We start from the raw sequence: 15,913 nt of genomic DNA, 5'->3' as shown, positions 1-15,913 counted from the left end.
GTGTGTGTGTGTGTGTGTGTGTGTGTGTGTGTGTGTGTGTGTGTGTGAGCGTGTGTGTGTGTGCATGCCTTGTTAGCCAAGCTGCAGAACAGTGACTCTACACAGTGGTAATTGATAGTCTGGAGGCTGCCTCAGCTGCAGGTAAAGCCTATCTGCAGCTATACTGTGAGGAAGAGGGTTGGTTGTAGGAGAGAGAGCGTATGAATAAGTCTTGCCAGGACTAAGGATTTCAGAATAACTAGAGGGTATGTCGGAGGGAAAGAGGACGAGGAGAGCAGATAGCGTAGCTGAAAGACAGGGCGATAGTGAGAGAAATGTTTCATATGGCAGAGGTTTACCCTCGGAGACAGTTGAAATTTCTTCCAGATTGCACAGGCTTAAATATACATTTAGGCTGCATTTGTCTTGAGAACATTGCTCTGAAGAACAGTGTATTACCCCGTGTCATCTTTGTTCTGTATCCACTGCTTGCCTGGTACACCGAGCTAAGTGCAGAGGCTTAAGTGTGGCTTTTACGTCTTTTGAAAACGTTTTCATCAGATTGACAGAGTGAAATTGAGGCCTATGCTGCGCTCAGGGAGATGTACTGTAGAAGGGATTGAGAGCGCAAGAGAGAGAGAGAAAGAGATTGTTCCCAGTGAGAGATTCATAGGTAGTAATGAGGGCGTTGTTGGACTGCAAGTCCTCGTGTTGTGGCTCTGGCCTGTCAGTATAATGGACCTCGCTAGTCAGCTGGGGATCGATTGTACTGCTCCCGCCCTCTTCTGCCTGTTGTTCTTCACTCTTCCTGTCTGTCAACCTGCCACCCAGAGATGGAGGACGAAGCAGAATCTTCTCCCAGACGACAGATACAGGGTCCGGATACTTTCTCATTACCTGAGAGGGAAGCCAGGTCTGACACCACATTTTCGTCCGATGGAACTAAAAGCCAAAGCCTCAGGAGAAAATTCCTTCCTGTTTGTTTCTGGCTGATCATCAGCCATCAGTTGGTTTATTAAATTCTGATCTTGACTTGTTTTTTGTTAGAGCTGCAACTAATTATTCATGTTTATTATTGATGAATCCGTTTTTTGTATTTGAAAAATGAGCATAAACGATTTCTAAAGCAACATGTTCTAAAAAAACAAATATATTCAAGTTGTGTTTTTTATATAAAAAATAAAATCAAGTTGGAAGCTGGAAACAGACTGTATGACACACTGTCTTTATAATTTACTGAAATCATAGTTGATTATCAAAATATTTGCAGATGCGTGTTCTGTATACTAATTTATTAATTAAATAATGTTTTCAGCTCTAGTAAATAAAACAACCTTTTGTTTTCATGTTTGTTTAGTTTGTTGGTAAATGAGGTTTAGATTCATTTTCTATCGAAACAAGAACACTTTTGGTCGTCTGCCTTCGTTGCCAGTTGATTGTTCCCTTCGCTGCTCACATCATGTAGGACAGAATGTTGGATTAAACACTCAGTAGGGACAGACATGCCAGGTTCGTGGTGAGTTTAGAGTTTTGTCCTGTAGAGCAATAAACTACAAAGATGTAGCCTCTGATGAACAAAGGGAGACGCTGAAAGTCCCTACTTCTCTCGGCCTTTATCGACTCGGCCCTGCATATTCCGCACTCGTCTCTTTTACATTTTAAATCCCCGTGCCTCCGGAGAGCGATGGGGATATATGGTTCCATCTGCTCCAACAGACTGGCTCGTGGCTCAGACAGAGAGGGAGACATGGCCAGAGAGAGAGAGAGAGAGAGAGAGAGAGAGAGAGAGAGGGGAGGAAACACAGTTGGACAGAAAGACAGAATGGCTTATTAGAATGTGCCTCTTTTTACTAGTTAGACAGGGGCTGAGACGATAGCTGTCTGGAATGAAAAGCAGGAAAGAAGTAGGATTAGGACTTGAAGATCCTCTTTTTTTTCCTCATTTGCAATGGCCACTAACCCGTGTTAAATCTGTTGGGGCTGAACGGTTTCAGGTAGACCAGGAGTCTTGGTTTTTCCTTTGTGTAACACATTGTTGTTTTTTTTGTTTCTCAGAATAGCATGTTACGTCTGCCTTTAGCTTCCTCCAAACACATTTCTCATTTCTTCTTTTCATTCCTTTGTAAATAGAACCTTGTGCTTCGCCACTGACACCATCGGGTCCAATGTTTCTTTTCCCCGCAAAAAAAGAAAAAGCTTAGTTATAGAGGAAGTGCTTTCCCCAGCCTTAGTTAGTCTAACCCCTCCCTGTGTAAACATTGGGTTTGTTACTATGTACCTTGGACCTCAGAGGCTTGTTTTCCCTGTGTCTTTTACATGCTCTGTTGTAGAGTGGAATAATAAAAACCATTGTGTCAATATGCAGTTTCAACAAGCCAAAACCATCCAGTATAGTATGAAAAGACGTCTGCGCTATGAAGTGAATGTAGGCTACGGTGGCGTGTCCTCACCTCCGTGCTTAGTGGATATCGTTGCTGACATAACAGTTCCTCCGAATTAGATTTGCTTAAAAGGATGCATAGAGATAATGGGCTGCTCACGAGCACAAACCATCCACTCAGGACCCATGAGCCACTGAATGGACACTTTTATTTTTACTCCTAGCCAATGCAGTGTGTAATTTGAATTTTCCTGGTATGAGTAGGCAAATCGTAATCACTGTGAAAATGTAAACGTGTGTACAACGTTGGGACGTGCAATACGGGTAAACTCCTAGATAAAACAACCACAAGGAACCATTGATCCAATATTGCTTTAAAGCTGTTCTACCCATTGATTTGCATCATTTTCTCCAATTACCAGACATACTGACATACTCCATCAAAGGGATGGAAAGGGTACAGCGGTCCCACAGCATACATCCTCCTATAGCCCCACCTTAGTACAAAGTATTGTTGCTGCTCTGTCACTGAGCACTGAGGCCACAGCTCGGTTCTCATGCAGGCCTCGGGACGGTCCCCGTTGGCCAAAAGAGCTCCGCTCCGAGCTAATCTGGCCTGACACCAAGCTGATTTACAATACCCCCCCACCCTAAGCACTGACTCACTGGAGGTAATTGATTTAGAACAGTGTAGACACCTGCTGAATAGTACGAAGCCCTCAAAAGCCCCCGTCCTACCCTCTCATATGAGATGGGCCCAATACCCCGACCTAAGAGCCACCTGTTGAAGATGAATGTACACAAAGAGAAAGTGGCGGTTCGTTGGGCGATACTGGTGAGAAGCCCTGCTTATACCGTGTGTTTTCAGTTTGTTTTGTGTTCCCGTCCTACTGCTTCATTTTTCTCATATGCCTGCTCTTTCCGCTTGCTAAAGGATCCCACCATGATGTGTCCCTGGTTGGAGCTGAGCCGTTTGGTCATCTATTGATCTACGGAGCTCTGCATTTGCTCATCTTTGCTGCTCACAAGCCTTCACTCTGTTTGTCTTTTACTGGCGGAGACTAGGCTTTCTGCCCAGGGGGTGGGGGAGTTGAAGTCGTGGTGTTAAGAGGGAGTGGTGGGGGTGTGTGTGTGTGTGTGTGTGGGGGGGGGGTGTTGGCTCCATGCCTTCTGTGCTGCCTGCCTAGTCATTTTATGGCACCATCTGTCTGCAAGGCAAACCATCAAGTGGTGACGTCTTTCCCATCTTTCTTGCTTGACAGTGTGAATTTCCTTTTGATATATACGCACATCTGCCGTTGAGAATGTGTCTCAGTTTCTAATGCCACTTTAATGTTTGGCCATAGCACAGAATCATTCTTAATTATGCAGTAATTCATTTGTAGAACTCTCTACATTGTAAACACAAAGATATTTAAACTTTATTTCAGTCTTTGAACTTGGGGCAAGGCTGTTGGCTGTGAACATTTTCAGAGACCCTGAATAGAATACAAAAGCTTTGTTATTTTATCATTCTCCATGATTTTCCAATGATATCAAATATAAATGTCCAAAATTGAGATCCAGACTTTAAGGATGTCAACAAAGACATCCTAAGAATACAAGCCTGGTTTAAGAAATGATGCTCCTAATGTCGCTGCTACTTTACAGAAAGCTGCTTCATCCCCTCTGTTGCTCCAGGTATGCAGAGCATTGCTGTTATTTGATGAATGTCTGTTTTACATTGAGCAGGCTTTTTCTGATTTATTGCAGGCCCTTTGCCCGGCACTTTGTAGTGCGAGCCATTTTCTCCTTGCTCTGCCGCTCGACAACGCCAATAATCACTCTCCAATAAATTCAAATGGAAGTGGCACTCTGGTATGTCTCTTCTACTCTGTGTAATACATATCAGTGTAATACATATCACCTTTCATTTCAAGATTGATTTGCAGCCGAAAAAGATTGGTAGCCCCCCCCCAGAGGTGATTGTAAATCCCCGCTTCAGTGGCAATTTATGGAGGTGCTTGAGTTTTGTTAAATGTTCACTCAACCAGACTAAATGCCAATCGACACTGTATCAAATGGGTGAAGCCAATGTGCTGTGGTCTTTGCATTCTGTTGAGAAGCAAGTTCGAGGGCATTGGGTGCCTGCTGCATTAATAAGTCCAACACTCGCGTGTCACGGATTGCATCACGATGCGTCATGGAGACTCGGTGTCATGTGTTGTAAATGTCTATATTTGACATGGATGTAGTATTATTATACATAATTATTGAATTGACTGTAATGAACTACCTGATGGACTTCTTTGAGTCATCCACACGAGTGGACACTTAACCGTGTGATTTATTACACGAGTGCTTTCATTGTAGGTCAGCATAATCAGCGTGATGCTTACTTTCCATTGCTCAACTTAAGGAAGTGCATTTATCTGTTATAGCTGCCTTTTCAGTCTCTCAGTCGTCTTCTCGGCAGTAAGGCGTTAACAATTAACTCTGTGGAATCAGCTTGTAAACAAAAGTGCTGTAAAACTTGATAGGTCACAGGACATTACTCTTGAATCTCAATGCGGGGGCCTCGTTGCAGCCCTGTAAAAAAAAACGACATGCACCATCAAGTCTGTGTGTACAGAAAGGCTTTCAGAGTCGGAGGGAAAACCTCATTTTGTAACTTTGCACTTTCATTTTACATTACGGGGCTCGTCGGCTTGCAGTAATTCTCCTGGGGTCTTATGGTGGGTGTTCAGGCCTGAGGTAAAAAAAAAAAGAGCACAGACTTGTGCGGGTGAGCTTTCTAGGGCATGGAAAACTAATCAGGGGCCAAAACACTGCTGTCGAAATTCACCTTGTAACTGTGTTTATGGAGCCGTTGCAGGCTGGGCCAACACAAACCCCTCTGGTCTGGGTTTATCACCTCCAGAGGCAGCCATGATTAGCTCCCCACACTGCTAGCCATATATCTCAGCCCCCCCCCCCCCCCCCCCCCCCCCCCCCCGAACAGAGAGAAAGAGAGAACATGAGTAGGGGGGATGGAAACGACGGAGTGCAGAGATGCTACCTGCAGTTAGTTTAATGGTAGTGTTTACTCAGCTTCTGCACGCTCTCTGCGCAGCTGGGCCTCGTTTCATCTCACCATTGTCTGCTTGTAAGACAACCAACGCTGTATGGGTGGCCACTCCCTTGCCACACACACACTGGGGTTAATGGCTTGAGTGACAGGCACCTGATGTGGGTGGCAAGCAAGCAAACAGGATAGCTGTTTATTCCCTTCACTCAAAAAGCGCCTTTGTCCTCTGCAATTTTACAGTTTAGGATGTTCACAAACCATTGTTCTCTTGTTAATTACTTCACCTTAGTGATCTATTAGTGAGCGTATATATATATATATATATATATATATATACAATATATGTTACGCACTGCATTACTTAGAACTCCAAAGTCCTCTTCCTAAATGACGAGTGGCTAAGAGTTATTTCAACAGCGGTGTTAATTTAATAACCTTCTGTTCTCTTTCATGGTTTCTGTGTGCTTAGATACAATGGAGCCACTCTTTCTCTAGATATAGGATCCATGATCTTAACATCTTGACAAACTGGCTCAAAACCCAATGCTACGCCATGAATTGTGTTTAGCCCTAATCACCTACTACATCTTACATTTTGTTAAGTGTTTCAGAACAGCTGTTCCTAAACATTAGCTAATCATGAGCCTACGAAGCTTCTAAGCTTGGATTTATTAAATAACTTACGAGTGATGATGAGCTGGAGGGAACTAACAAATGTTTGACTTTGTCTTGTCTATAATTTTCTTCATCTAAGTAAACCAAATTCGTGTTCCCCATAAACCCGGCTAACTGTGCTAACTGATTGGTTAGGACAAAATCAAATCCCATAAAATAACAAGAATGCAACAAAAAGAGTGTTTCTGGAGCTTTCTCCTCAGCGCACCTTTGTGCCAGAAATCTCTATTTTGCTTTAACAAGGAGGCACTGCCAGACACAATTGAGTAATGAATACATTTTTTTAGCTAGAATGCCATAATTTTACCATTTGCAATCTAAGAAATATGTAGAACTTCAGTCCATCTCGGCATACTGGTTTATAAAACATTCATTTAGTTCATGCACTGCAGTTTCAAACTGTATTCATTTTGAAAACCTACTCTAGCTGTAAACCAAATAAGCTCCCGAATTCATCCTGACTAATTATTGTGATTATTAATTAATTAGGTTGTCAATTTCTGGCGGAATAATCTGGATGATCATTGTAGCCGCAATTACGCAGCGCTAACTATTCCTCCGTCACGCACCCTTTCCTCTCTTACTTGTGCACTAACCAGGCTTCAGAATGAAGTCACTGACGAGACAGAAGGATTCACATACAATCTCACAAGGCCAGCCATCCGCCCCTACGTGTTCCGATTGTTTGTTTTTCTCTCGCGCTCCCACGTAGTTGCGAACAATGTTTCCTGTGTTACTGAGACACTTGCCTCAGATTTTGGATCACACTGCACCGTTTCCACGTTGGTGTCCTGTCCCTCTCGCAGTAGCACAAATGCACATTGTGGCGAGTGTCTCCCCCGTAGTATTTGCGTAGGCACCGAGCTGCGACGAGATAAATAAGCAGCTATATAAATAAAGAATAAACCTCGCTCGAGGAATTTGTCTCATTGAAGATGAAAAGCATCTGCCTCTCTCTGGCATCTGCTGTAAAAGATATCCCTCCACCGCCAAGGGTTGGGAGCACGGCGAGTGGCCAACTCCATCAGGCTCGCTCCCTCTCTCTACCCGCCGTCATGAACCAACGTTGCGTACAAAAAAGATGAGTGTCAAAACAAATTTGTCAGCCAACAAACTTGATGTGAGTTACACCCGTTTTGCAAAAGCTAACTTGGGGTATTAGGTTGAAATAGAAATGAGGCCTAAATGTCTGTAATCCTGGTTGCAGAGTGGGGGTGGGATCCAGCTCTTTGGCACCCTGAGCGGTTGTATTTGTGTTTTCTTTGTCTTTTCCAGACTGTCACAGCTTAACACAGCAACAACGAGCTGCTTTCTCATTAGCAGTGAAGGTGAGGACGCAAGGGAATCTCAGAAGGTGTTCAATTTATTCGTCATTACTTTGTGGGTATTTCTCAAAAGTCCACATGCAGGGAGATGTATAATACAGCTCGATACAATCGCAGCTTGAACTTCCACTGGCGATAGATGATGTCAGCTGCACACAGTGTTTGGAAATTCCTTAGATGCAAGGTGTGTTGCATCAGTTAAGTAGACATGAATGCCCAGAGGCACATTCCTACGAGTGACAATCTGATGAAGAGCTGACCGTCGATGATACCTGTCTGCAGCCGGGCTCAGGTGAGGCCCCTACACCGTGACTCACGCATACCATTCCTTCACATCGCTTTACTCGGCCAAGAAGAAAAAAGGAACCTATTGAAATTTAGCTTTCCTCAGATCTCTACCTGGCAGTGTTTTACCGTGGTTCTGTTTCACAAAGAGGGTGGTCGAAGAGTTGCCCGACGTCTGCGTTTCTTTCCCCTGTGTTTCCACACGCATTGAAGTAGCCACATGAGTAATGGGCTACTCAACACCTCCACAGGCTTAAGAATGGAACGGTTTTCTTTACCTCAAGATACTGGAGGCATTGTGTATCTGACACTCTGACTTATTTAGCTGAACTGAATAGAACGAAAGCTGACTAGCCACCCGGCAAGCCTCCAGATATTCCACATTGCGAGCGCCTCTCTTTCTCTTTTCACAAATATCAGCAATCAGTATTGTTCGGTCGCCACTATAAACTCGACAGTGAGACGGAGCAGACGAGCCGAGGAAGTTTTCAATTCAGTTCCAATAGGCTTCTTGTCAAAGCTTTGAACAGAATCATTGTCAAGGAGCCCTTGAAGACAAAAGTAGGCTTACTTTGAAACTTTAAAAACTCTTCTCATTTTTGTAAATTTCTTTTGAAGTCCTCTGGAGATGCTGCTTTATTTCCATCAAAAGAGAGATATCTATCCTCTACCATATTGTGGTCTTCATAACAGCGTTATGATTACTCATCACAGATGGCCATGGGCAAGAGTGTAGGGATAAGCAATTTAGTTAGCTCAATTTATGGGGATACACAGTCACTATGTTTATAACAGCATTAGACATCGAAACTGCGGGCTATAACAAACTTAAGGTCATACGTCCAAATCTTATCAGCTGGCTAAGTCATTTCCTACACTAAATCTAATCCTAAAAATAATAATAATAATAAATTTAATCTGAGGGGCAGCATTTGTTTGTGTGTGACCACCCACTACTTAAGGCAATGGAGCAATGCTTTCTGTTTTATTGCTCTGTTAATTATGGTTCATTTGTGGTGCACCTGCTGCTGCTTTGTTGACCAACCATGCCCCCCCCCCCCCCCTGGGTTGTGTTGTATTGTATGTAAATGTACATATATGTTGTCATGTTATGAGATCATGGCACTTAGTGTGATTTGAACCCATCTGGAAGACACCGTTTTCAATTTCTTGATGGGGAACATTAAGTGGGCGGCGGCCCTTAGGGAGTCCTGTTCAGGAGGTCCTCTGGGTGTTCAACTGATCCCCATTGTGTGAGAGGATGGCTGAGGAGCTTAATGCTGAGCTCTGTCCTCCCCTTTGGTTCCTGCTATTTCCTCCCATGATTTCTCTCTGTTGCACCGCACTGCATTTTGTTCCCTAACTCTTCTGCTGATGTAGTTTGCGTGTTACGTTTGCTCCACTTGTATTTTCATCTGCCCCGAGCAGGATTTTGTTCTTAGTATTGGGCGCCTTGTTGATCGCGACCAAAGATCTTGTTGTTGTCTTACAAGAGCAGGGTGAGGGTTTTTTTCTTACAAACACGCAAACATTTCCAACTCCTCTGCTTCTGCTTTGTGACTTGCGTTTGATATCCCCGCATTACTGTGTTATTATGCTCCTTCAAATATATGCAAATATATAGTGGGGTTTGAATACTAATGTTTCTGTGCTCCTGTTCTCTCCCAGGTGTTAGTCTTTGATCCTGTCAGAGTGGGACGTGTCTAGCTGGGACTGAGGAGGGAGCAGTGCCATCTTGGAACATGGGGCCTCACAGTCACCTGGCAGTGCCCCTCCTGCCCAGAGAGGCGTTGCCGTTCCTGCTTCTACTCAGCTGCATGGTGTTGTCCTCGCAGGCAGACAGTAAGTAACCCCACTCACCTGTGGAGGCCTGCCTTGCTTCCTGCACAATCTGATTATGTTTTAAGCTTTACAAGTATTTTGACAGTAAGAGGATTTTAAGGCCCTCGTTTACGACACACATGGTGAACAATCAAACACAATGGGAGGGTAAAAAGCACTGTATTTTAGACTACTTTCAGGTGTATTAGATTACCTAGTGATCAGTTGAATAAATGCAGCCCCTTTTGTAGACGTTTACCTTGTTTAAAGAGACTCACAGTATAATGTTTAGTTGATATTTAACCCACTACATTGTTGCACATTCACAGAGAACACGATTTTATGCTGTGCAGTGCATTTAAAATAGAATACAGATTGAATTTACATTCTGTGTCTTTGGTGGATTCCAACAAACATAAATAGCAGCGCGTCTAATGCATGTCCCAATGCATAGAGGGCTAAAAATAAGCGTACAGTGCACAGAGTGATGCTCCATCAGCCTCTGCGTCTGTCTGTCGACCTGAATGACGCTTTAGGCTGGAAGAAGGCGCTCAGAAAGATGCGTGACTGTTGCTCTGCCTTCGGGTCTCGGGAGCGGCCAAGAAGCACTGCCCCGCCGAAGACGGGGTCAGGGACAGATATAATTCAGCACATGACTCCACCTATAGTGCTGTCACGGGGTCACTGTAATTCAATTATACCCCAACCCCTCCCATTCCCCCAACCGAGCACGCCAACTGCCCTGTGCTCTCATACATGGGTCCAGTAGGATTTGTTTTTTCTTTACCCTTTGCCTTGTCTCACTCAGCCCTGTGTTGTCATCTTTGTCTCTTTCGGTGTGTCTAGATTTTCCCACTGTATCAGTGTGAACCTGACCTTGCAGAAAAGTTTTGCCCTCCTGTCTTCTTTTCTTTTCTTGTGGTCTGGCAAGACTGTCTTTGCTCAGCCTGTAATGTGATCGGACCAAATCAAGTAAGACTTGATAGATGTTGCAATACGTCTGGTTCCAAGGTTTTTATTTTTTTTATCAGAATACAATGGAGGCATTGTATCCTGATAAAAAATAAAAAACTCGGAATAACAGCAGTTTCTTAAGAATTCAAATAAAGTAGGAATTTCTGATAATTAATTGTCAGGAGGAAATACATAAAATAACTGTAAGACTATTTTTGGACAGTGAATTATTGCCATGGCACTCTCCTTGACAAAGCAAGATTTGCAGTGTCAGTCATTTCTTTATTGCTTGTTTATGGTCATGTTATGTTGTGTACCTGTGCTCCTCTTTTCTTTCTTTTTAATTGCCATCAAGGGAATGCACAGAATGGATTCACATGCATATGCTCTTAAGAGATCATAAAGGGAAAAAAGGTAATGCCACGGGCATCGCAGGCTCCACCATATTAATCAGATACTGCATAATTTCTCACCTATTTTGTTTGTTTAACAAAAAGCTAAATTAATAAAAATAGTGAATGGCATGTGGCTTGCAGAGTCTGTCAGAAGTGCAGTGCGGCCCAGAGTTTGGACGAGTCTGTGATTATTAAGCTGTGCTGCTATTGTGCTGTTTTTTATCTATGTTGAGCTACAAGTAATTTAAAATTGTTTAAAAAATTTAAAACATATTTTGTATTTTTCTACAATATTTGATGCCTGTATTTATATTCAGTAGCCAAACAATACAGAGGTATCTAAAGAATCTCACACAGCTAGAAACAGCTAGCTAGCTTGTATTCTACTGTGTTCAGTTTTATGAACAATGGATTAGTTTGGACAATGTTCTGCACTATCTTTACTTTTGTAAATACATAGTCCTTTTTAGCTCTCTGTCTCCATGAGAGCAAGATTGCCCTGGTCTCAAATTCGGGTAATCATATCATTTACGGATAAAAAGCCTGAGCCAAGCATTTTAATTAAGAGACAAAGATACTCTCCCCTGACAAGCGGGCACAAGCACTTTCATTGACGATCCACCCAAACACACAGAGATAAATGAGGAACTTGAGAAAAGATGGAATTTCAGCTTAAAGGGAAGATAAAACAAGCGTGTAGACTTCTAGAGAAGCCTGGCTCTGGTCCCAGGTTAACCTGTGGTTGTAGTCTTATCTAAGCACACATAGGGAAATGCCTAGACCTGCTATTTCCCAGACTGCAAAGCAAACAGATATAGAATTAAAATAAGACCGTCGGGGGGGCAAAAAATAACACCTACCACTAATGGCAGGGTTGTGTGCATTTCATCCAGCCTGCAATTTTGATGCAACTTAATTATGTGAACTTGATAGTTCTGGTTTGGATTTCCTGTATTACAGGACAGACACCAGACAGATATTATGGGCGGGGTGCCTGGCAAGATTCTGATTACATGGGTTCAGTCTGGTGTCCTTGTCTCCTCCTTGAAAATGTTCAGCAGGCAATGCATAAAGAAAGTATATGTTATTCCATTCACAGTGCATTGTGTGCTGGTTTAGGGTGGCTACATTTCAAAGGTTCTAATGTTTGTTTGTTAACACTCAAAATAGTACAATTCATAATGATTTAGAAGCACAAATAAGTACAAGAAATCCTCCAGCAGCCATATCAATGTAGGAGCCCTGTAACGTCGTTCATCTTACATCGTCATTGAGTAGGCATGCAATACGGGGCGATTACTCTGAGTACTGATCGCAGACGTCTCATCGATCCCCGGGGAGCTCGGCCTAATCAACCAGCTCTTTGTACGGCCTCCTGCTCCACGAAGGTCAGCCTCAAAGACATACATACCCAGCACATAAATGTAATGGTTATCTTTTTGTAGTGCTGCCATTGTGAGTTATTTCATTGGCTTTAATAAGCTTTTGATGTATGTGTCTCTTCTCGTGCCTCTCACGTTATAATCCTGGGTGGCTTTTAGTGCAAGACCACCGGGCCCTTTGTGTCCAAGCCTGCTCTTTTCACTCCCCGTGGCAGGAGGATTACAATGGGACCATAATTAACTTAACAAGTTTAACGGGACGTTTTACAACAAACCGCATGCCGCAACCTTTGAGTGTCTTATTTATGTCCCCCCCACGTACCACCAATCGATTAATTGTAGTTTGTTAGTATTTTTTGAGCTGTTGTGTTTCTTTATTGACCAATGGATAAACTGCTAAGAAGTTCCAATGGTAGATATACAGGTAATACCAATATCTTAAAAGAACAGCCCACAAGACAAGTGCAATTGATTGATTTGACAATTTATAAAGTTCCTACAATGGACTAATGTGATTGAAGTGCCAAAGTGGTTTGGAGAGGGGTGGCCAGACGGGACGGGGGGGACTAGAAATTGGATTGCATTTTTTAGTGTCCATATGGTCACCCAGTTCAAAAACTGACAGGGATAGAAAATTGATTCTTTTTTAATTAAAAGTAACCATATCCACCTTGGAGAGCCACTTGGAGAGTAATGCAGTTAGCGCACAGCTGTGGTCCACACACATCATACAGACAGGCACATGGAGAGAGGATGAAGAGGAGGGACAACTGAACAACAGAAAATGCACTCCGAGAAAGAAGTGTGTGTGTGTGTGTGTGTGTGTGTGTGTGTGTGTGTGTGGAAAAACACCTGCAAGATAAAGAACACAATTTAGAGGTTGGGGAGATTTGATGGAAAGTTGTTTTCATAAGCCAGTGCAGCAATGTCAGAATGGATGGAGGAAAGGGTCATCGGGGGTTAATGATGTGAGATTAATAGTTTAATTAGGGAGCTCAATAGCAGAGCCAGAGGCAGTCACCCAAACCCTCTGCTGTGTCCCGGATTGGGCATTGATGACAAGAACCGCTGGTGTCCCTCCGGAAAAGGACAGATGGAGGAAGACATTTAAAGTCTTGGTTCATAACGATGGCTGTATTGACAAAAGACACGTAAATTCCCCATCGTTAACTATTACATTCTCACTTAATGTTTTGCTACTTTGAATTGATCATCCAATATCACCAGAGATTTTGAAGGGTTGATGAGGATTTGATTTGTGCCCATACAGCTGTTTTTGAGATTGGGGAATTTCAAGATGGCTGGCATTAAATAGGACATACTATCGTAATGTACAGGCACAAGTATTGTTCACTGTTGGAGCATCCTCCAAGATGTACTTAAAGGCAACTCACCCCAATCAGCCAGCGGACATGTTGCAGCATAAAGCATTATTTCTCCATGTGTAAATGGTCACCGGAGCTTTTCAAAGATGCCAAATCATAAGGGAAGCAACGAAGAGCCTGCTGGAGTAAAGCCAGAATTTCTCCGTTGTTCTATGTCCCCACAGTAACATAATTTAATTTCTCCCTCAATTTTGCCTCGTGGAGAGTTGAATTACTTGAGACCTCAGGGCCGTGTGGGTGAGCCGTCGAGAACAATGGTAGGGGCTCTTTGTGGTCTCTGAGGGAGGGCTAATCTAGGGGAGGCAAATTAATGAGGTTAGTGGGGTCGCACGGGGGTGCGTGGTGATGGATGATGAGCCAACCCCAAAATGGGAGAAGCTAGGATCCATCTCAGCGGCGAACCCCCCAACCAACCCCCTCCCAGGATCACTTAACACACTTAACATTTTCTCCAATCTGGTCTATTAATTTCAGGGTACGAGCCAAGGTGACCATTGGACTTCACCCAGCTGCATTAACAACCCCCCCCAATCATTTCCCCCGAATTTCCTTTCGTATTCCCACAGCAACTTTACAGAGTAGCTTGGATTTCCATTACAAAGATGTCATGCTATATGCTTTATTGCATATTCAAGCCGCATTCAAAATGTGCTTTTCTTTTCCTTCTTCGCATTTTGTTACCCACCCACACATGCCTGCAAATGCTACAGTCAGTCAGTCCTTCACAGTTTCAGAATGGGAAAAAAAAAACGGTTAGTTTCATGACAATGTTTCATCAAGTGAATGAAAGGAACATGGGTGGTGATGTAGCCTCAGGGTTCATGCAGACGAGCTGTGCAGTTCAGCCAAGACGTTAGCTGGCTCGTCTTGTAGCTGAGGGCCACGTACTTCATTAACATCCTGGACATTGGAGACAAAGAGAGATTTAGCATTTCACATTTGCATTGTCACCATTGTGTGGCAGACCATCCACTCAGATAATGATATGGTCAGTCTCCAACCAGCAATACATTATGGGTGTTAGCATTGAGAAGAGCAACTGTAAAACATGAAGTATTCTTTGCCCTCATTGTATAACCATCATGTTCATTAAAATAGCATATTTTTCCTGAGTGAGTGTATTCTTAAACAGCTTTGACTATATTCACGCTGATCCCAATAATGGAAATTCACCACGATCAACTTATTGTGAGTGTTGTTTTCTTTCCATGACCTGCGATTTAATCCTGTATCGTTCCATCTCTATCCCCAAGTAATATAAAACCTCACGTTCTCAACTGTGTGATAACAAATAACACTCACCTCCTCACCATCACCATCAAAAACTACACACTGAAGCATTTATCCTTGCATGTCTTTCAAACAGCTCATTTTAAATGTCCACTCCAGGCATTGGTCGCCAATTTTTCTTCAAATGTCATTTATTGACTGACAGATAAGAAGAGAGAGAGAGCAGACTTGAGAGATGCCTCCTTCGTTTATAATCGGCTTGAGAAGATGAAAGCCATTACATTAATGCTGCTCACACTGGGAGGAGAGGACTGATGGGTAATTGCACTTAGAGTTCTTGTTCTTCTCCGCTGTCTTGAATAATTCACTGAAGGCTGGAAGGCGTGATAGAAAGCCCGTCTTCATGGTCCACCAGGGTATTGAAAGCTTGATGTTTTTCTTTTCTCCTCTATAGGTTTAGATATGTTGTCTTGAGTACAGTCTCTCAGCGATGATGAATGGTGTTGCTCTTGCGATTTCACTGAAGTTCTGATTATGCTTTAAAAGCTCCATCAATCTTCCGCCACTACGCTATCATTCTTTTTTTTGGGGGGGTTCTCTTTTATGACGAGTGAATGCAGTGTGAACCGATTGTCAATGAGTGGGAGTGGGTAGTGCAACAAAACTGGACTATCCAGCAAAAACCTGTTCAAACATGCAGGGAAATAAGAAATCACCCAGAAACCAGGATCTTCTCGGTGCGAGGTGAAAATACTGAACCTTTGTATCTATAAGTTGATGCTAAAGCTTTAGGCCTAATTATCTGAGCTGAAAACATTCATACTATGTCTCACTCACCTTACTCTATATATTATATATACAGTATATGTGTATCTAGTTCACAGTGAGGGGAACTATAGTGGAGGAGCTGGTGTGCACAATATCAGCTGCTCTGCTATCTCTAATGTGAACTCAATTTGACAGATTAGAGATAACATTTTAAATTGAGATAATAAAAATAAATCAAGTTGACCTTAGATACATGGACCAAGGAGAGGCCAACTCTGCTCCATATAA

General features: G+C 43.0%; 1 protein-coding gene across 26 annotated transcripts in view; it reads left to right on the top strand.

Annotated features, from left to right (window-relative positions):
- The window catches only part of ptprfb (protein tyrosine phosphatase receptor type Fb), a 151,660-nt gene that overhangs the window by 43,283 nt on the left and 92,464 nt on the right, over positions 1–15,913 (top strand). For 24 of the 26 annotated variants that reach the window (XM_031865068.1, XM_031865070.1, XM_031865067.1 and 21 more), the window contains exon 2: positions 9,359–9,532. In XM_031865068.1, coding sequence (XP_031720928.1) covers positions 9,433–9,532 — 100 coding nt within the window. In that variant the 5' untranslated portion in view covers positions 9,359–9,432. Of the gene's footprint in view, positions 1–9,358; positions 9,533–15,913 lie in introns of those variants that run through there. The other 2 variants (XM_031865073.1, XM_031865066.1) reach the window with 1 other exon arrangement.

The sequence above is a fragment of the Anarrhichthys ocellatus genome, unplaced genomic scaffold (genome assembly GCF_004355925.1).
Source record: "Anarrhichthys ocellatus isolate YVR2014 unplaced genomic scaffold, GSC_Weel_1.0 scaffold32, whole genome shotgun sequence".
NCBI lineage: Eukaryota > Metazoa > Chordata > Actinopteri > Perciformes > Anarhichadidae > Anarrhichthys > Anarrhichthys ocellatus.
Note: the sequence above shows the minus strand (reverse complement) of the source record. Positions and strands in the feature narration are given on the sequence as shown.